General features: G+C 46.9%; 2 protein-coding genes across 4 annotated transcripts; one reads left to right on the forward strand and one right to left on the reverse strand.

The window, feature by feature from the left end:
• Window positions 1–3,731: 3,731 nt before the first annotated feature.
• 4921536K21Rik (RIKEN cDNA 4921536K21 gene) lies at window positions 3,732–12,953 on the reverse strand. 2 transcript variants are annotated; one of them, XR_001780041.2, is made up of 4 exons: window positions 12,485–12,953; window positions 7,684–7,792; window positions 4,654–5,954; window positions 3,732–4,551 (listed from the first exon to the last, which is right to left on the reverse strand). XR_001780041.2 is itself a non-coding variant. In NM_026150.3 (3 exons), the coding sequence occupies exons 1-3, from the start codon at window positions 12,730–12,732 to the stop codon at window positions 5,805–5,807; spliced, it is 507 nt and encodes a 168-aa protein (NP_080426.1). In that variant the 5' UTR covers window positions 12,733–12,771; the 3' UTR covers window positions 3,733–5,804. The 2 variants fall into 2 exon arrangements, 1 of the variants encoding a protein (NP_080426.1); NM_026150.3 differs by having other exon boundaries at window positions 3,733–5,954; window positions 12,485–12,771.
• Window positions 12,580–18,944, forward strand: Dusp18 (dual specificity phosphatase 18). 2 transcript variants are annotated; one of them, XM_006514873.3, is made up of 2 exons: window positions 12,580–12,871; window positions 14,588–18,944. In XM_006514873.3, exon 2 carries the CDS (start codon window positions 14,657–14,659, stop codon window positions 15,221–15,223), a length of 567 nt encoding a protein of 188 aa, XP_006514936.1. In that variant the 5' UTR covers window positions 12,580–12,871; window positions 14,588–14,656; the 3' UTR covers window positions 15,224–18,944. The 2 variants fall into 2 exon arrangements, with proteins under 2 accessions (XP_006514936.1, NP_776106.1); NM_173745.5 differs by lacking the exon at window positions 12,580–12,871 and adding an exon at window positions 12,885–13,162 and having other exon boundaries at window positions 14,588–18,941.
• The last annotated feature ends 844 nt before the right edge of the window (window positions 18,945–19,788 follow it).

A 19,788-nucleotide genomic window follows, 5' to 3' on the forward strand; every position in this document is an offset into this window, starting at 1 on the left:
AAGCTATGCCCCCAGTCCAGGATATGTTGTGTTTTTATCATTGAAAGGGGTTTCTAGGTTATACCTCACTTGATCTGAGTTCCATGTACACACATAATCATGGACTGTGGAATCTTTGAGCCCTTCTATTCTCCTATACAATACCTCTTCTGTCTTCTGTCCTTTTCTTCCTTTGGCTCTTCTTCCCTCCCAGTGCCCAGGCAGCCTCTCCTGAATATAATCCTTTCTTTATCCCACTTAAGTGCAGTAACCTCTGCAAAAGAAAAAGGAAAAATATCCAGATGACCAGAGGTGGCTTACCAAATGCCTCACTAGATTGACATCCCAAGTCCTGTCCCAGACTCCACTTCTGGGGTCTCCCCATCTTGGGTGTTCTTGCTGGTGAGTCTCCAGGGGCAGGCTTCAAGGTTTCCAAAGATTGTATTATTCTCAGTGTCTGTCTGTCTCCTCCTTTCCCCATCACTCAACACCAGCCCCTCCCCACCTCTCCATGAGTGGATCAAGATGTGAGCTCTCAGCTGTTCCTTCACTCTGCTGTCACAGGCTGTAAAGCTCTAAAGCTGTAAGCCAAACTAAGTGCTTTGTTTTATAAGTTGCCTTGGTTACAACATAAAGGTAACCAAGACTTTCTTGCTTTTGTGTATGTGTATACACACACGGACCACAGTATGCTTGTGGAGGTCAGAGAATATTTGTGGGAGTTGGTTCTCTCATTCCACCATGTGGGTCTCGGGGCTTTAAGTGCATGTAGTCACGCGGCAGACAGTACCTTAACCCACTGGGTCGTCTTGCTGACCCCATGCTGCTGACTTCCCATCCCTCTTGCTGACTTTTCTCTGTGATGCTGGCCTTCTCCAGGCCCTGGGTTGATTACTCCATTCATCTGCTCACCCCTCCTGAGGTCACCGATCATTTCTGCTTACATCCCTTTGACCCATTTCAGTGTCTCTGAATTCAGGAGTTGTGATTTTTTTAGAGGAGTCCTCCTGCCTTGCTCTTGGGTTTCCATGTTGTGGTTTGTGCTGTGGCTGATTTGGGTAGCTCTTCCGTCTTCATCAGGACATCTTAGGGAGCAGCTCGCTCTCAGGGGCTAAATCACCATCACCATTGGGGTGCGGGGCGGGGGGGGGGGGTGGATGACAAACTACTGCAGCAGCAGCAGCAAAGCACACAAGGTGCACGACTACATCACCAACGACCACAGACCAGAGCACACTAAAACAATAAAGGCTGCAGTGTGACCTCACCAATGAAAAGCAGCCAGGAAAGGGCGGACTCAAGGAATTCAGAGAAGCTAGGACAATGAAAGCAGAGGAGGAGCAGAGAAGAATGGTATGGAGAAGAGAAAGGGGTGACAAACTAGAAAATGAAAAAGAAAAAAGAAAGTGGTGGTGCACACAACTTTAATCCCACACTTAGGTCCCTGAAGACTGGAGACCGCTAGGAACACGAAGTCTGCTTCTTGTTGCTGATGTTGAACCTGTATTGGACAAGTATCCAAAACCAGCTAAAGCTGCCCTCACTTCAGAGCCACCCTCACTTTTGTGGCTTCTCTTCTTTGTGTACCAGACTTCCTCTTCTGGGTTTTTCCACCCTTCTGGGACTCTGCAGTCCTCTGGTCTCCACATGCATGTACAACATACCTATGTACCACCCGCAAGCATGTACACACACACACACACACATATACATACATAAAAAAAAATCCAGCCAACATTAGCAATCCTGTATCAGTAGTAACTTAAATGTAAATGGCTTCACAGCTCACCAATAACAGAACATGAGACTAGCTGATAAAACAGATCCCTTGTATTTGTCGCCTCCAAGAAACATATTTCACTAGCAATGACATCCAATTACGAGTCAATGAAGGATGGAAATCAATTGACTAAGCAAATGGAGCCTCCTGCGTCCCTGCAAAAGCTTACATAGCTACTTTTGCTTTTTTTCATGTTTATTTATGGTGTGTGTGTTTGCATACACCATGGTGCATAGATGGAAGTTGGAAGAAAGCTTTCAGGAGTCGGCTCTCTCTTTCCAGAGATTCATCAAGCTTGGCAGTGAGTGCCCCCCGCCCCCCGCTGTGACCCAGAAGAGATAAAGTTGATGGGGGAGGGGGGAGAAATCATTCAAGAACAATTGGTTAAGCTAGGTATGGTATGGAGGGAGAGGGATCAAACTGTTTCAAAGAATGGAGCAGAACAGATGGCAATGGTAATTAGATAACAATTATAAGGGTATATGTCACATACATCATATCCTTAATTTTATATAACAAACACTAAAGGGCACGAGAGATCAGGCACATCCTGATATGGTAACAATACAGACACCTATGGGGTACTCTTCTCAGCAGCCTATGGAGCCGTCTCTAAAACAGGTCACATTCTTGGTTGCAAGTTTAACAAATATAAAAACATTTATTTCATATTATCAAGTCAGTAAACCTAGATAGCAATAGCAACAGAAACCGCATGAATACATGTAGACTAAACACACTCACTTGAACGAGCAGTGACTCACTAAAGCAATCAGGAGAAAGTGAAAATGTTATTAGGATCAAATGAACATGAAAGCACAACTTTCTCCAACCTGCAGGATATGGCTGAGGCAGTTCTTAGGGGAGAGCTCACAGCTGAGTTTACAGTAAAAGATCAGAGACTGTAAACTCATCAGTTAAGAGCCCTCGCTGTGCTTGCAGTGTGATAGGCTATTTCTCCAACGGTGAAACGAGCCAACTCAAGCCATAAAGGCAGGTTTGGTGAGAAGTTGCTCTTGGGTGAGGGAGTTCATGGGCCCCAAGGAAGGAAGCAGCCAGGAGGGAGAGGAGAGGAGGGGGGGGGAAGAAAGGAGGTCAGAGAGGAAGAGAGAGGGAGGGGGGAGGGAGAGGGATCAAAATGTCTGGATTATATAGGGAGGAGCCTTGGGGGAAGGGCAGCCCAGCCTCTGGGCTGAAAAAGTTCAAGGTTGGGGGCAGGGTATGCCAGGTAGGGACTGAGGGATGCAGGGAGAACCTGGAGGCTGGGACTGCTTTGATGTGTGAAATATGCACCTCAGTCCCTTGTCTGGGGCACAAAACCAAACAGAGTAGACCTAGGCTCAGTTCACAGAGCCCATATCAGGAGTCTAAGAGTCACCTGTAGTCCTAGTTATGGGGGGCTAACACTCTCTTCTGGACTCCTCGGGCACCAGGGACACACATAGTATATACACTTAGGTGCAGGCAAACACTTATACACATACATCTTAACCATAAATATTTTAGAAATATAAAATCTAGAAAAATGGATAAGGGCTGGAGAGATGGCTCAGTGGTGGAAGGGCACTGATTGCTCTTCCTGAGGTCCTGAGTTCAATTCCCAGCAACCACATGGTGGCTCACAACCATCTATAATGGGATCCAATGCACTCTTCTAGTGTGTGTCTGAAGATAGCTGCAGTGTACTCATATAAATAAAAATAAATACATAAATCTTTTTTAAAAAATGGATAAATTATCAGGAAAATGACAATTAAAACTGCTCTTAGATTCTATCTCACTATAGTCAGAATGGCTGTGATCCAGGCGACCAACAGCAGCAAATGCTGGCAAGGACACACTGCCAGTCACAGTGACACTACTGTCAGCACTACAGAGCTTACAGGTTCAAAAAAAAAAAAATTAAAACTACCATCCCACACCCACTCTTGAGAATCTACCCGAGAGACAGTAAGGCAACATAAGTCAGAGATATATCTACATATACATGTTTATTGACATGGTATTCAATTGCCAGGAAATAGAGCCAGGCTAGATGTGCATCAACAGATGGCTTTTAAAAATACACATGGAATCTTATTCCGGAAAAAAAAAAAAAAAAAAAAAAAGGAAAAGTGACCTTATGATATTTGCAGGGAGGTAAATGTAATTGGATATCATCTTCTAAGGCAGAGAAAGTGAGACATACAACATGCTTCCTCTCGTGAGTGTAGCAGGAAGGGGCTGGTGAGGAAGGAGTGAGTGTGCTAGCACACACCTATCCCAGTACCCAGGAGACAGAGGCAGGAGGATCAGGGGTTCAAGGCCACCCTCAGCCACATAGCAAGCTCAAGGCCAAATAAATCTACTAAGACCCTCTCTCAAAAACTATCACCACCACCACTACCACCACCACCACCACCACCACCACCACCACCACCACCACCAGCACCAGCACCAGCAGGGCTGAAGCAGCTTAGCTGTAAGAGCACTAAGCTATTCTTGCAGAGGAGCTGAGTTTGATTCCTGACACCCACATGGTGCTCCCAAGCCTTTGTAAGTCCAGAGTCAGAGAATCCAGTGCTGCCTCTGGCCTTTGCAGGCACTAGACATGCACATGGCACACAGATGTATTTGCAAGCAAAACACATTAGAAGCCACAACCGGTCACCATGCAGAGATCAACTGACCATGAGGTCTCTGACCCCAAGGGATACAATTACACACAGCTCCTATCCTCAAGGCTTGGGGACATCAAAGGAAGAGGAGCCAAAGCCGGAAGACCAGGACATCCACTTCAAGATAGTCTTTTCCTTAAAAAAACAGAGGACAAGGAAGACAGTGGGGGGTGGATGTGATCAACAGAGACTATGTGACACTCTCTAGGAGAGAATATAAAATTAAAATCTGAGTACCTGCTCCATTCCTAGAAAACTGGTTAGAGATGCCAACGTCACCGCCTGATTAGGAAGAAAGCATACAGACAAGTCAAAGACAATCTAACACTGGTACAGTCAGAGCTATGGGTACAAGAGTGGCCTATAATGGGGGCTGGGTGGAGACGCACCCAAAGAGGAGACTTGTATCAAATCTGAGAGGGGTCTTGCTTCCTGCCCATAAGGTATGCAGTTTAATCAGAGCTTGGGACCAAGACCTGAGCCATTACACTGGAGGCAGAATGAAGCTGACAGGAGAACCCAAGTTCAAAGAGAAAAGCAACCTTGAGTTAAGCAGGCTAGTGGGAGGGGCAGACAGGAGACAGGAGGTCCAAATTTGCTTTGCAGTAGCATCAGGAGGGCTGGTAGCCAAAGAATATCACCATTGTGACTGCAGTTGGAAAGAATGAGCGCTGGGCGTGGCACTTGCCATCTGCCAGCCCCTAGAGGCAGGTTACCTTTCTACTGCCTGACTCTTTCAGATAAGGAACAGGAGCCAAGAGAGGTTTCGAGATCTCAGAGCTGGTAGGCTGCTGAAATAGCAGCACTGCCTAGTACCTCACCCTGACCTCCTTACCACTTGGATGATGCACAGTACATTACTCAGTCCTTTCCATTGAATATGTCCACAGCCCTGGCGCAGCTGGCCAATGTGTCACCTCAGGTGTGTGTGTATAGCAGGAGACAGAGCACGTGCTGAGCACATATGCAAAGCTCTGGCTTCAGCCCAAAATCAGGAGAGAAGGAAAGAAGAGCTGATATTCGGGGGTTGGGGTGGGGAGGGAAACAAGAGGGACGGACAATATAAGGAGAGAGACTGACAGGAACAAGAAGAGAAGGAAATACAGGCATAAGTTTCCATGTTTACACAAGCCAAGGAGACTGGCTCTTCCACCAAGCATAGGTGGCTGTGGGGATTTCACAGGGATAGGGGGGCTGGCATGGAGCAAAGCAAGTTAGAACTGGTGTGTTTTGCGCTCCTATCCTATCCACAACTTTCCTTTTATTGCTCTACCATGGTGGAGACCAACTGCTCTGGGGCTCCTCCGCTCTCACCAGGGTGGTTCTGTTCTTGGGGCAGATCATTCTGCCATGGTTCAGGGTGGTAAGGCTCGCCATCTCTAGCATCTTCAGACCCGTTCCTTATCCAAGTAGTCCTGGGTGCTCTGGGAATCGCGCCTCCAGCGAATCATCTTTCTCAGCTGGTCCATCATGAACTTCTTTTTCAGGTGGTCGTACAAGTAGCTCATCTTCCTCTTGGTCTTGTCAGAGGCTTTCATCTTATGAAAAACAGAGGTGGATTTAGGATAAACAAGTCACTTCGTAGCCAGATACATCTGAGGCTGCTGACCAATCAGTGGTAAGGTGCCTGTTAGACCTGATTTTCATCCCACGAAACAGCTTGGACTACAGGGAACCCCAGTTTCATTATTTAAAGAGAGGGCATCAGGCTGGATAGACTACCGTGGTGCCCTCTGATGCTCTGCAGCCGAGGGACCTGATTTTGACCTTAACAATCTGAAGACTGATCTAAGGAAATAGGTATCTGGGGGCAGGGGGGGACCAGGAATGCAGCTCAGTCATCGAGAACTGGCCTAGCATGTGTGAAGCCCTGGGTTCAATTCCCAGCACCGTAAAATAAACAACAGATGCACGGAAATCCTAAGGGAATGAGGAAATGGAGGTCCCAGGAGCAAGGAGGTCCATCTTGGTTTGGAGTTTGTTTGTTTTCTAAGACAGCTTTTCAAGATAGGTGCCCTGACTGTCCTGGAACTCACTCAGTCAACCAGGCTGGCCTCGAACTCAAAGACTGAGATTCAATATTGTGGTAGCTGGGCTTTGGTAGTCGGCCTCAGGAGGAGGAGGTGGCCAAACATGGAACTGCACTAAAGGTGTGTGCCGCTCTTTTTTCCATCGGCTTCCATCCTGTTTCTTTCTCCTTCCAAAAATCCTCACACTGTGTCCCTATGACTCCTTGTGCCTTTTACATATTATCTGTGATTCTGGCATATATCTGTGACATGTCTACCTCATCTATGCCTACATATTACCTGTCACAGCCCATCAACACAGGGAGTTCTAACTTCATCCATTCCATAACTCCTGTGCTGGCTCAACAACACTGTTGGGTCTGGAGGACAACTCCTCATTCAGTGGAGCACGGCAACGACCGGGCTTGGGGAGGGGTGTGGGAACCAACTGCAGGTGGTCCCCTCACTACAGTGTAATCAGGGTGTAAGGTAATGCTCAACTATTTCTAAGCCTGGTAGAAAGTGATACACCCCTAAAAGAAATCCAGACTTCAAAAGGCAGATAGCAAGAGCTACAGAGGAGGCTGGGTCGGCTGCCCTGTCCTACCTATCCTGGTACATGAACTCAAGTTCTCCATTTTGCTTAAACTAGTTCAGATTTACCTTACAGACCCCATAACTAGAAGAATTTCAAATCCTGTTTTACAAATAAAGTGTATAAAACTGGTCTATCTCTGAGTCCCAACCGATTCTGCCAGACCATAGCATGAGAAGGTTAACACAGAGAACATACATGGACCCCGTCTTAGTTTGTGTCTTGTGGGTTTGCCACTGTTGTTGCTAGCCTCAGTTCTCCTCTGAAAATGGGGTAAGTTTTCAAAAGAAATTTTTTAAAAAGCCTATCCATATAGTGCTGATGCCAATTCAGATTGCAAGCCTGAAGTTCTGCATGCACAATAAAGTGTTTTGAGGAAACAAAACAGGATGTGAGCCAAGGGGTCTTTCCCTCTGAGTCTCTTCAGCCATGCAGAGCGAGTGTGATACCTTGGGCAAGACACCAACTCCACTGTAAAGATGGGACCTGTCTTCAAATACTTCCATGGGCCCCTATCAGCTCTAGGAGCTGAGAGCTCTGCTTCCACCCCAGGCTACATAGGCAACCCGCAAGGAAAGAAGGAAGGAAGGAAGGAAGGAAGGACAGAGGGATGGGGAGTGTAGAGTGGTCAGCTCCAAGCACAGAACCTGGCGGGCACTTTACCTCCATCTCGCAGATACGCTGTGCGTTGAGGTTGTCACGAATAATCACCCGAGATAAATGGCTCTTGGGCAACAGCTTCTTCACGTTTGCATCATTGGTATTCATTAAGCTAGAGGAGAGAGGGGAAGGTGGGACAGGTTAGAGACTGCGGCTCAATGCCCAATTTGATAGGTGCTGGAATAATGGAAAACACCTCTTTGGGTTTATTTAGTTTTCTTTTGGAGACAGAGTCTTGCTATGTAGCTCTGGCTAGTCTGGAACTTACTGTGAGCCAGGTGTACTGGCTGGTTTTGTGTGTCAACTTGTCACAGGCTGGACTTATCACCGAGAATGGAGCTTCAGTTGGGAAAATGCTTCCATGAGATCCAACTGTGGGGCATTTTCTCAATTAGTGATCAAGCATGGAGGTCCCCTTGTGGGTGGTGCCATCTCTGGGCTGGTAGTCTTAGGTTCTATAAGAAAGCAAGCTGAGCAAGCCAGGGGAAGCAAGCCAGTAAAGAACATCCCTCCATGGCCTCTGCATCAGCTCCTGCTTCCTGCCCTGCTTGAGATCCAGTCCTGACTTCCTTTAGAGATGAACAGCAGTTTGGAGGTGTAAGCTGAGTAAACCCTTTCCTCCCCAACTCACTTCTTGGTCATGATGTTTGTGAAGGAATAGAAACCCTGACTAAGACACCAGGCTAGCTTAGGACTCTTTGAGATCCACCTATTTCTGCTTCCCAAGTACTGGGACTAAAGGCATGTGCCACCACACCTGGATTTCCAGAGAAGTGGTTTTCTCATTTTCAGAGGAGTGAGGAAACCATTCCAAGCTTTGCCTGAAGACAAGGTATGTTAAAAAGGCTGTTTCCCGAGCACAGGGAGGACACAGAAAGGTCCAAAGCAGTCCACAAGAGAGGTGGCAGCAGAAAGAGTCCTCACAATTATTACTGTTGTTATTGAAGGGATTCTGGCCAGCCCCAGCATGTAGAGCATGGCTCTGGCAGGCCTTGACTTTCTCCCCCATTTCCTCGTCTTGCTAAAAAGCAGATCACATCCCTAAGCTAGCCCCCAAGATCTGGTTCCTTATTTGGCCACTTCCTCCTCCTGAGACTGACTACCAAGGTCCAGCTATCAAAGTATTGAAGTCCAGCAATTAAAAGCCCCCTTTGGCTCACCTAATATTAACATGCCCAATTAAAATTAAACACTTCATCCTAACACAGGGTTTCCCACTGTTCCTTTATAAACTGCTATTTTCTATGTGCCAAGTCTGTCTCCTTTCTATCCAGAAGCAGTCCTTTGTCTTTCAGGAGAAATACCCCTGTCCTATCTCCCCTTTTCCCTTCCCCTTCTCCCTCATCCTCTATCTCCTGTCTTTGTCTCTTATTTCCAGCCTTCTGTCACTCTGGAGCAAATAAATCTTTGTGCTGAGAACTTGGTCATGGGGGTCCTGAGCCAATACTTTCCCTAGCAGCTATTGTTATTACTGTTCCTCTGTAAAGGGACTGGCGTGGACCCTCAGGCTGCAAACACTAGTCAAGCATTCTCCAGGTGAGCAACCCTCAAAATGCTGAGTGTCAGCTCAAGGAGAAAATGCCGGATAAGAGTAAAGGTGGAGGGGCTGGAGAGATGGCTCAGCGGGTAAGAGCATTGACTACTCTTCTGAAGGTCCTGAGTTCACAACCCAGCACCCATCCTAAATGAGATCTGACGCCCTCTTCTGGAGTGTCTGAAGACAGCTATAGTGTATCTATAATAGTAAATAAATCTTTGGGGAAAAAACAGTTGGAAGGTAGAGGTAAAAGATGAGTTTGAGAGAGGAAGAGGTGGGAGTTCTTCCTTCACAGCTTAAATCTAAGCGGGAAGCTTGGAGAGGGGAGAACAGAACAGGGTAGAAAAAAATAAAGGGAAAGGAAAGAAAACCAGCTGTGTTTTCTGTCTGTTTATGTCTGTGCGCTCAGCACTTGGGAAGCTAGAAGCAGGAAGATGGAGCTCAAGGCCAGCCTGGGCTACATAGGCAACTGTCGAAGGGAGGGAGAGAGAGGGGGGAAGGAAGGAAGGAAAGGAAGGAAGGGAGGGAGGGAGGGAGGGAGGGAGGGAGGGAGGGAGGGAGGGAGGAAGAAAATGAAGGAAGAAGAGAGATAAGGGAGGATTTGGATGGACACAGATTTAGCTAATAAGTAGAGTCTAATGGAAGAGTTGGGAAATGTTTAAAAATGAGAAAAGTTTGGGGTGTTAAAGGACTTTTAGGGACTTTGACAAGTTGTTCCACCTTTTGACACTGCAACTATTGACAAAGTTTACACTCAGGAACCATGCAATCAAGTTAATGTTACAGTTTGCTACATCAGTTGCCATGTTGGATGTTGCTGCCCATAGGCATCCTGGCCCCAGGGCATCAGTGGGTTGGAGACACCCACACGGGTAAGAGGTGTGGAGCAATCTGAGCAGAATGGGCAGCTGGGAATGAATTGGTAGAATGTGCTTAGCACACACATGGTCCTGGTGATCTCCAGCATCAATAAACGTCACTTGGGAGGCAGAAGCAGGAGGATCAGAAGTTCAAGGCTATTCTTAGCTACATTATGAGTTAAAGCCAAGCTGGGCTACATGTCTCAACAAATAACAGATGATGATGTTAGCCAGTGGGTTCTCTCTCTTTTTTTTTTTAAGATTTATTTATTTGTTATATGTAAGTACACTGTAGCTGTCTTCAGACACCCCAGAAGAGGGCATAAGATCTCATTACAGATGGTTGTGAGCCACCATGTGGTTGCTGGGATTTGAATTCAGGACCTCCGGAAGAGCAGTCAGTGCTCTTACCTGCTGAGCCATCTCTCCAGCTCCTGGGTTCTCATTTTTTGATAATTTAGTTATATTATGAAGTGTTTTTCAATGGTTTTTCCCATTTAAAAAAACAATTGTTCATACATTCTAAAACTTGGAAGCCAAGTGGATCATTGTGTTAAGTCAGTTGATATAATACATATAATCAAGAATAAATATCTTGGTATAATAACTAGATAGAGAAAAAAGTTGTGGCCACTGCAACTAAACAGTGGCTACTGTTTACTAAAGAGTGAATTTTTGTGTTGTGCTTTTTAAAAATACAACACACATATACTTAGATATGGATTATCTTAGCCTGTCAATTGCTGTAATAAAATACTGACCAAAAACAACTTGAAGAGAGTGCTTACTTCAGTTTACAGGTTGCAGTTGCTCATCAAATAAGGCTGAGGCAGAGCTAAGGGCAGGAACCTGAAGTCAGGAACTAAAGCAGAGACCACAGTGGAAGGCTGCTTACTGGCTTGCTCTTCATGACTTACTCAACTGGCCTTCTTATACAACCCAACCACCCGCGCAGGTGTGACACTGTCCACAGTGCCCTACATCCTCCCACACCAGTCATTAGGAAACTGCTCCCCAGACACGCCCACAGGCCATCAGCTGTAGACAATTCCCCAAAAGATGTTCCTTCATCCCAGGTAAAACTAGTAGTTTTAAATTGACAAAAACTAGCCAGCACAGTGATTGGTTTGCTGCTCCGACTTCTGTTTGGTTTGTTGTTGTTGATGTTGCTTAGTTTATTTTACTTTTGAAATGATTGGCAAACCACTCTAAAGGAAACCAGGGAAATGACATACGTGCTGGTGAAGTATTTCTGAATACAGATTCCCAAACAAACAATAGCAAAAAGGGAAGAACCACACATGAATTGACTGAAACAGAAATGGCTGTCTGATACACACAGGAACAGAAGGAATACAAATAACAACTTATACTAAACTCAGTCTCTATTGGTTAGCACATCAGAATAAGATCATCATAAAATACATTCATAGTCAGACAAAACAAAAACAAAACAAAAACAAAAAAACAGAAAACACCACCACCACCAAACCCAACAAACAAAAAGATGTATATTTTGTGACAAGGTCTCGTGTATCCAGGCTGGCCTAGAACTCCCTCTTGAACTGAGAGTGACCTTGAATTTCCAATCCTCCTGCCTCCAGCACCTGAGTGCTTGATTACAATCGTGTGCAACCACGTTCAGTTAAGAAGAAAACAAAGCACCTTTAGGGGGATTCTAATAACGTTCTCCAGTTCATTTTCCTATGAGTTAGGAACAACTGTGGTCAGGCTGTGCTTGCTAATACAAAGGAACGAACATTGAAAGCTACCCAGTTCCACTTTTCTGGTTTTTATGCAGGATGACTCAACATACCCAGGTGCGGATGGGAAGACAGAGTCAACGGTCAGGAATTTACACACAAGTCTAAGTCCTATTTTCAACCAAAAAGAGACTAAATATTTAAAGACCCTCTTTACTTAGTGATGCACCAAATTTATCAAGTAATAAATACTGGTCATTTTTGAAACAAATTGTGTTTCCATAATAAATCCTCTGTAGGACTTGTTACATCCTTGGCTGATGCCGGTTGAAGAAGGGGGACAGGATTGGAGTCAAACATTGGGGAACTGAAGGCTTTTCAAGGACGCTGGAGAATGGGAAGGCCTGGAGTTGCCAAGTCGATTGGAGCCTGAGACCAATTGCAGACGTCAAGCCTACACTACGCCAGGGTCAGGATTCATTCGGAAGGCTAGAAACGGGACAGTGCCTTCGGCCCAGAAAACGGGCTTCTGAAGGTCCTACGGGTTGGCCTGAGTCTGAAAAATCCTGCGATCGGAGACATTGCTGCGATCAGAGGAACATCTAAGGGCGGAGGTTGGGGGGGGGACACGGCTGGAACAAAGTGAGTCGGATTCCCTTACGGGGTCCCGGGTCTGACAACTGCTTTGTATACCCGAGCCACACCTGAATAACAACTTGGGGAGTGGGGACCGCGGCCGCAGGAAGTAGATCTGTGGTTGGACGTGGAGGCCAAGATCCGGCTGGCTGTCCAGTCTCTCGCGCCGGAAGTTCGAACCAGAAGCGGTAGTCTCTTCGGTACCTTTCCTGTAATCCGAGCCCAAGTCCCATTTGACTGAAGGCCTTCTGGGCTGTGTAGCGGTCTCTGACTGGCTAGAGAGCGACTCAGGAAAGCTAGCAAGACCTAAAACCATGGTGGAAAGACACGCGGTCGCAGAGCAACTATCTACACTGGAGTGCGTTGCCTGGGAGACAACCGGCAAGCAGACCGCGTGACAGTCTTTAGGCGTTCTTTGTGAGGCTCTGTTGGGCGTGTTGCCTAGGAGACGAAGGGTGAGTGGGCGGGGCGTGCAGGCGGTGGGTGTAGCAATGGTCCTTCTGGCTACTTGGCGCATTTCTGTGAAGACAGGCAGCCCACCCAGCTTTTCCCAAACGCCTGGGAACTGCGTAGTCCTTCGAGGTACAGAATCAGTCGCGGGGTCCCCCTAAGCCCCGAACTGCCCATTGTTCCGCGAGGAGAAGCCGTTGCTACCAAGGTCCGGAATCATGAAGGGCCCTCTCTTTCTTGGAGAGGGTCGTCCGCGGCTCTGCCCTGAAAGATTTCGGGGGCACTGAGGGAAGGAGGTAAGATTGTTTGAGTCTTGTCACCACGTAGAGAGGCCAAGCTTCCTAGGCTTGTTGTGGCACCTTCCACTCATCTACTTGTGGACTCTGTTCCACGTTTATAACCCAGAATTTAACCAGCGCCCCACCTATATTTGCCAACTTTCTCCAGAAAGTGTAATCCACCAGAAATATCAGCCTTCAGAACTTGCTGTCTAATGATGAACAAAACTGGTTTTCCTCGAGTCTCAGGTTTCACGGCTACAAATTAACTAGATGCCAAAAGCCTGGTTGGTTGTAAAATGTAAAAAATGGAGATGACGTTTCTGTTTCCTCTCCTCCCCTCTCCCCCCCCCTCCCCCTCCCCCTCTTGAAACTCTTGAAAGAGTTCCAGTAGTCTGGTCAGGAACACCACATCTTGCTTCAGCTTCCAGGTCTGCTCTACCATGTCCTACTGTCTGTGATCGCTTCTTACTATCTTTGCAACTCTATAACAAATGCCTTTATTTGTCATTCCCACAAGCTTTGCATTTTAACTTTACCTCTGAAGGGACTGAAGAGAGCAGAAACAAAACCAAATGTCACTTGGAAGTCACATTCCTTGGAAGGCAGGAACAGGGAGACAGAACAGTGGAAAAATAACTGATTGGCCTGAGGTTACCTGAATGACTTTTCATTCTGAGAGGATAAGTTAGGCCATGACCTTATGCTAGCTGAAACTGGCCTGCCTGGGAAATCCTGATTTCTCAAAGGTTAATTTTAAGAAAACAGCTTTGTTTCTGTGACAAGGAAAAAATTAAATCAAAACAAACAAACAAAAAACCCTGTAGTTTGTTTCCTCAGCTCTTTGTTGGGGGGCAGGACCCATAAAGCAAGGGCCCCACCTTTCTCTTCTACCTCCTGAATGCTGCAGTTCCAGGTGACCATCACCAAGGCTCTTTTCTACTTGCTCTCAGTTGACTTTGAGGTCATTAATGTTGGAAGTCACACAGCTGAGCAGAGAACATGAGTTTCCACTAGCTGTGCTGTATGTAGATGACACCAGTCATGTGTGCTGAAAACAGCTAGACTTGCTGGCTGGTTATGAGAAGATGGAAAGACTTGGCATATCACTTTCCCTCTTGTCACCTTTAACCTTTGGGTCCAGTTCTACTTAACGTAATCGGAACATATCCACCCTAATGTTCTTTCAGTGGCTTCTACTCCCTCAGCTCCTAACCACCCTCTTTCTCCTGAAACCACCCCAGTAGACCTAAGGCCCGTCCCTTCCATTGTTCACGGTCTCTCTGGCCATGGCTGGCCCCCTTCCTCTGTGTGAAAAGACCCCCAGCACTTGGGCAACAGTTCTGGCTCAGTGATGTGAATGTTGGTGTAATCACTGAGTTCTCTGCTGTGCTTCTCGATTGATGGGTTCTTGCCCTCCAAACTTCCTCCTCCGTCCTGCAGGTTTCAGTGGGCACAGCCTAGCAGAAAGATGCAAGCTTAATACGGCACGGACTGTCGACTTCCACTTTGATGACTTCACCGTGGAGTGCCTTCCCAGTTCAGATCCCCCAGCCTTCGATCAGAGGCCTCTCGCAGATCACCAAGAGCCTGTTTATCAGCAATGGTGTGGCTGCCAACAACAAGCTCCTACTGTCCAGCAATCAGATCACCACAGTCATCAACGTCTCAGTAGAGGTAGCAAACACCTTCTACGAGGATATCCAGTATGTGCAGGTGCCTGTGGTCGATGCGCCCGTCGCACGCCTCTCCAATTTCTTCGATTCCGTTGCCGACCGTATCCATTCGGTGGAGATGCAGAAGGGCCGCACACTGTTGCATTGTGCTGCTGGGGTGAGCCGCTCAGCTGCGCTGTGCCTCGCCTACCTCATGAAGTACCATGCCATGTCCCTTGTAGATGCCCACACTTGGACCAAGTCATGCAGGCCCATCATCCGGCCCAACAGTGGCTTTTGGGAGCAGCTCATCCATTACGAGTTGCAGCTCTTTGGCAAGAATACAATGCAGATGATGGACTCGCCAATGGGACGGATCCCAGACATCTACGAGAAGGAGACCCGTTTGATGATCCCACTGTAAGCCAGCCCACCAGTAACTCCAGTACACCAAGGTCTGAACTTGAACTTCGACTTTTGTTGCTGCAGGAGCACAGCAGATGGTGCTTTTCATGACGCCAGAAAAAGTGTTGCTATAGCATTTAACCTCGCAGTCCAGCCAGGTTTGGTGGTGCATGCCTGTAACCTCAGATTGCTGAAGCAGAAAGATTACAAGGTGAGTTTGAGGCCAGCCTAGGCTACATATGAGACCCTATCTCAAAAACAAAATCAAGAACAGAAATTCCCAACAATTACTATCTTGTCATCTGTGCTTTCAGAGAGTACATTCATTTCTTATAATATAGTGAAGGTAACTTTTCTGTGAGTGGTAGGGTGGAGCTGGCAGATGGTGCTGGGTCATAGGAACCAGTGCCCAGTGCATATGGCAAGCTGGGGTTCCTGCAGCCCTCCCGGAGATGACCAACCCAGAAACAAATCTGCCAAAATCCCACCTGGTTCTTTCAGAGGCAAATCCTGAAGCTTCCTGGTGCTCTTGGATGTCTCTCAATGTAAGTGCCAGCCTGCTAGATTAGGGGTCTTCAACCAGGGTTACAGAGACTGCCCCTTCTACCTTTACCACAGTGGCCCAATTCTGGTTTTCTAGATCAGATTCACACAGTGCTTGGATCCCAGTGGTGCCCAGATCAGCAATCCTACCTGTACACAGGCCTTAGTTTATACATGTTCTCAGAGCCTCTATGTGAGAGAGATGAAGAAATGGCTTGATCTCTGCTAGGCCTCATCCGAGAAGCCGCCTCCAGAGTTCTCACTTTGCAACCTGAGAGTCCTGACACAAGACCGCGTGCAGAATTGCAGACCATGAGACTCAGGGTCCCAGGCTGGCTGACTGTTGAGGAGCTGTGAGGACTGTGAGGAACAAGTGAGTTGTCTCTAGCAAGCCTGAGATTCAGGGCTGCTCAGAAGCCCTTGGTGTTAGGGTCTGATTCAAGAAGGCTTGGTTTGGGTTGGTTTGGTTTAAGCCCTGCTCCCAGGTAGCCCAGGCTGTGTAGCCTTGAGCACCGGTCTGTCTCTTTGCCTGTACTTTAGGAATGCTGGGTTCACAGGTATGTGCCACCTTGTCCAGCCTAGACTTAGTGCTACAGTGTGTTTTTTTGTGGTATAAACTCACCCAAAGCATCTTGGGGGAGGAAAGGGTTTATTTGACTTACATGTTACACTCTGTCATGAAGGAATGTGGCTTGCTCCCCGTGACTTGCTCAGTGCCACCTGCCCAGGTAGCCACAACCATGGTGGACTAGACCCTCTCACATCAAGAAGCCCATCTCCGTGGAGGGTCCCTTGTCCCAGGTGACTCCAGTTACACTGACAAACACTGTAACAGTCTAATGGAGAGCCTGGTATGAGGTAGGCAGGAGAGGATGAAGCTAACTGCTGTTCTAGACTAATGTCATCCTTCATCAAGAGCAGCCCCATCCCTTCCCACCCCAGCCTTCACCTGGTAGAAACACAGATTTTTTTTTTAACAAAGAACTTTATTTGAGCCTTTTTGTCATTAAAAGAAAACATTTGGAGGTGGAGGCTCGGTGACTATGAGAACTTACTGTTCTTCCCGAGGACCTGGGGTTTGATTCCCAGCACCGCATAGTGGCCCACAACTGTCTATGGTTCTAGTACCAAAGAATCTGTTGCCCTTTTCTCGTCTCCTAGAGTACCAGGCACACATGCAGTACAAATACATATGTTTAGGGAAAACACTCATACACAGAAAAGAAAAATAAATCTTTAAAAAAAAAAAAACCTTCTAAATTAGCACGTTAAATTAACTTGAACTCAGTTCTCTGGGTCATCCTACCCTAAGGCCTCAATGCATGCTAGGCAGATGCTCTACCACCAAGCCAATCCCCAGTCCAGTTCTTTGAGATTGGTTTTGGTCAGGGTCTCCCTACGTAACTCTGGCCGCCCTGTAACTTGATATATAATCTAGGCTAGCCTCCAACTCAGGTCAGCCTGCCTCTGTCTGTACACAGATTCACATATTTATCACAAATCAGGACTCCAGCAGTTCTACTGCCCAAACGATCCTGTTTTGGGTCCCATTTGTGGTCAGACCCCAACCCAGCCCAACCCTACCACAGCCTCTGGTGAGCATGTGCCTGCCTGTGTGCATCCTATGGGTTTGCTGATGCTCGGTATGTGCGGCCTGCAGTGTGCCTTTCCCACAGCCACGCGTCTTTGCTTTATGGTGGTGTGTGTGGCTGTGCTACACTGCACTCAATGAAGCACACCTGAGTTGTCTGTTTTAGGGGATTGTAGATAAAATTACTATAAACATGTGTACACAGGTTAGTGTATGTGTGAACATAAGTTTTCATTTCTCTAGGGTGTGTACTACAGAATGAGATATTAGTCATGATGATGGTGTGTGGAATCATTTTTATTTTTAAAATGCTAACCTTACAGAGTGGCCATCCTTCCTTCTCGCCGAACTTGATGGACACTGGTCATACTCACCCCTGTGCTCTCTTATCCCCTCCCACATTCTCAGAACACCTTTTCCCAGTAAGTTACACCACCCCTCCCCCATGCTCATAACATTTCTGTGTTCACATCTTTAAAAACTGGGCTAGTAAGGCGTTGTGTTACAGCAGCTTCATACATGGCATCACACTGTTCTCGGGGTCCCCCTCCTGGTCCATATCGTTATTTATTTTGTAAACTGTATTTTTGGAAAATACACATTTATAGGATCTGTGTGCCAGTTCCTCCTAGCGCCCTCATCCTGCCTCCCTCCCAACAAGTCCACCTTGTTTTGTTCTTAACATCAATACCCTGGATCCAGTTGGTGCTGCCTGTTGCTCATGGTGTGGGATCATCTGCTAGGGTGTGGGCACCTTACCAGTGGCCGAGTCGCCAAAGGAGGATGGCCTCCCTCCCTCTGTAGCCATCAGCGCCAATAGCTCCTCCCGCAAGAGCAGGTGGATAAGTATGTTTACCCAGTATGAGTTGAGTTGATGAGTTGATGTGACAACAGCCTTAAGATAGCCAGCAGCCTCACCCTCCAGCGCCTACATTCTTCCTACTCTGGGGCCATGAAAAGGAACAGGAAGCTGGTTGACACCTCCTGCAGAATTCCAGCACAATTACTGTTTGTCGTAAAGATTGCCAGCTAGAAGTCACACTTTTTATTTATAGAAATTTTGTGTTAAAATAATAGTGAATGTGGCCTTACTCCTAAACAGTTTCTGGGAATTAAAAAAATAAGACTTTTTTTTAAAAAAAAATAAATAAAAATGTCCCCTGTAAGCCTGTGACCTATGACTTTCCTTACCTTAGCTGTGAACCTATCCAGTGCAGAAACTAGAAACTAGCCATGATCACATTAGACTAAGTTCCAAAGCCACTGGAAACTCTGTGTGTGTGTGTGTGTGTGTGTGTGTATGTGTGTGTGTGTGTGTGTGTCTTTGTGTGTGTCTTTGTGTGTGTCTATGTGTGTGTGAGAGAGAGACAGAGATAGACAGACACACAGAGAGACAGACTGACAGACACAGACAGACAGATTCAGACAGAGGGGAGGACTGGTGGAGTGGGGAGAGACTTAACCATGACTCTGAGATGCCCAGCCACATGTGTTGGAAAGAGTTTGCTTCCTTTCCCTGGTCCTCTTTTTCTAAATCCTTGTGCTTAATATATCTGGGTTTTTTGCTTTTTGTTTGTTTTAAATAAACTCTTAACTCTGCTTCAAACTGTCTCATCCTCAAATTCTTTTCTACTTGGAGGCCAAGAATCCAGCTCTACTTGATTGCAAATCCCTAAAACAGGTAAGGGAACTCCTCAGGCCGCAGAGGGGAGCCTCTGATAGCCTCTGACAGAAGAACCAGAGCGATTACAGTCAGGGAGCCTGTTCATATTCATACGGGAGCCAGCCCACTCCTGAGCACGTGTGCTCAGTGCATGCTGAGCTGAGGGTCACGGAGCACGGTTAAGCTGGAAGGCAGGAACGTTCCAGCCTGCTCAGTTTTCCTCATGAGGAACTCGCTCAAAATAAATGAGAGTGCTTTGGGGTGTCTTATTGTAGGGTTCTGCCTTTAACGGTGCCTGCCTCGAGTTAGCAGAGGTAAGTAAGGTTTTCAGGGGCTCATGGGTGAGCAGTAGCCTGTGCTTGGGCTCGGATGCTGGGCATTTCTCTGGAAACAGGTCGAGCAGAAGCCTCTCTGGGCGGTCAATGTCAAAACATACCGTGGGTGTTTGCAGACATACTGCGGATGTCTTAATGTGTAGACCGGGGTGACCTAGAATTTACTTGCTGTGTAGCCTAGATTGGTCTCAGACTCAAACACAGTAACCCTGTCCAAGCCTCCCTAGGGCTGTGACTATAGGCACAAGGCACAGTGTTTCCGGAAGAGGGCAACAGTTCACTGAGTAATATAGAGTAAGTGTTCTGCTAACTGAGCAGAAGAATTTGGAGTTAGAGAAAATGGCAGAAAACCCCAGAAAGGTATATTTGAAGACAAGACCTTGAAGCTTACTGCTCATTTCAAAGTTTATGTGTAGGCTGGGGAGAGAAAGGGATTGAGGGGTGTGTGTGTG

This window comes from Mus musculus, chromosome 11 (genome assembly GCF_000001635.26).
Source record: "Mus musculus strain C57BL/6J chromosome 11, GRCm38.p6 C57BL/6J".
Taxonomy (NCBI): domain Eukaryota; kingdom Metazoa; phylum Chordata; class Mammalia; order Rodentia; family Muridae; genus Mus; species Mus musculus.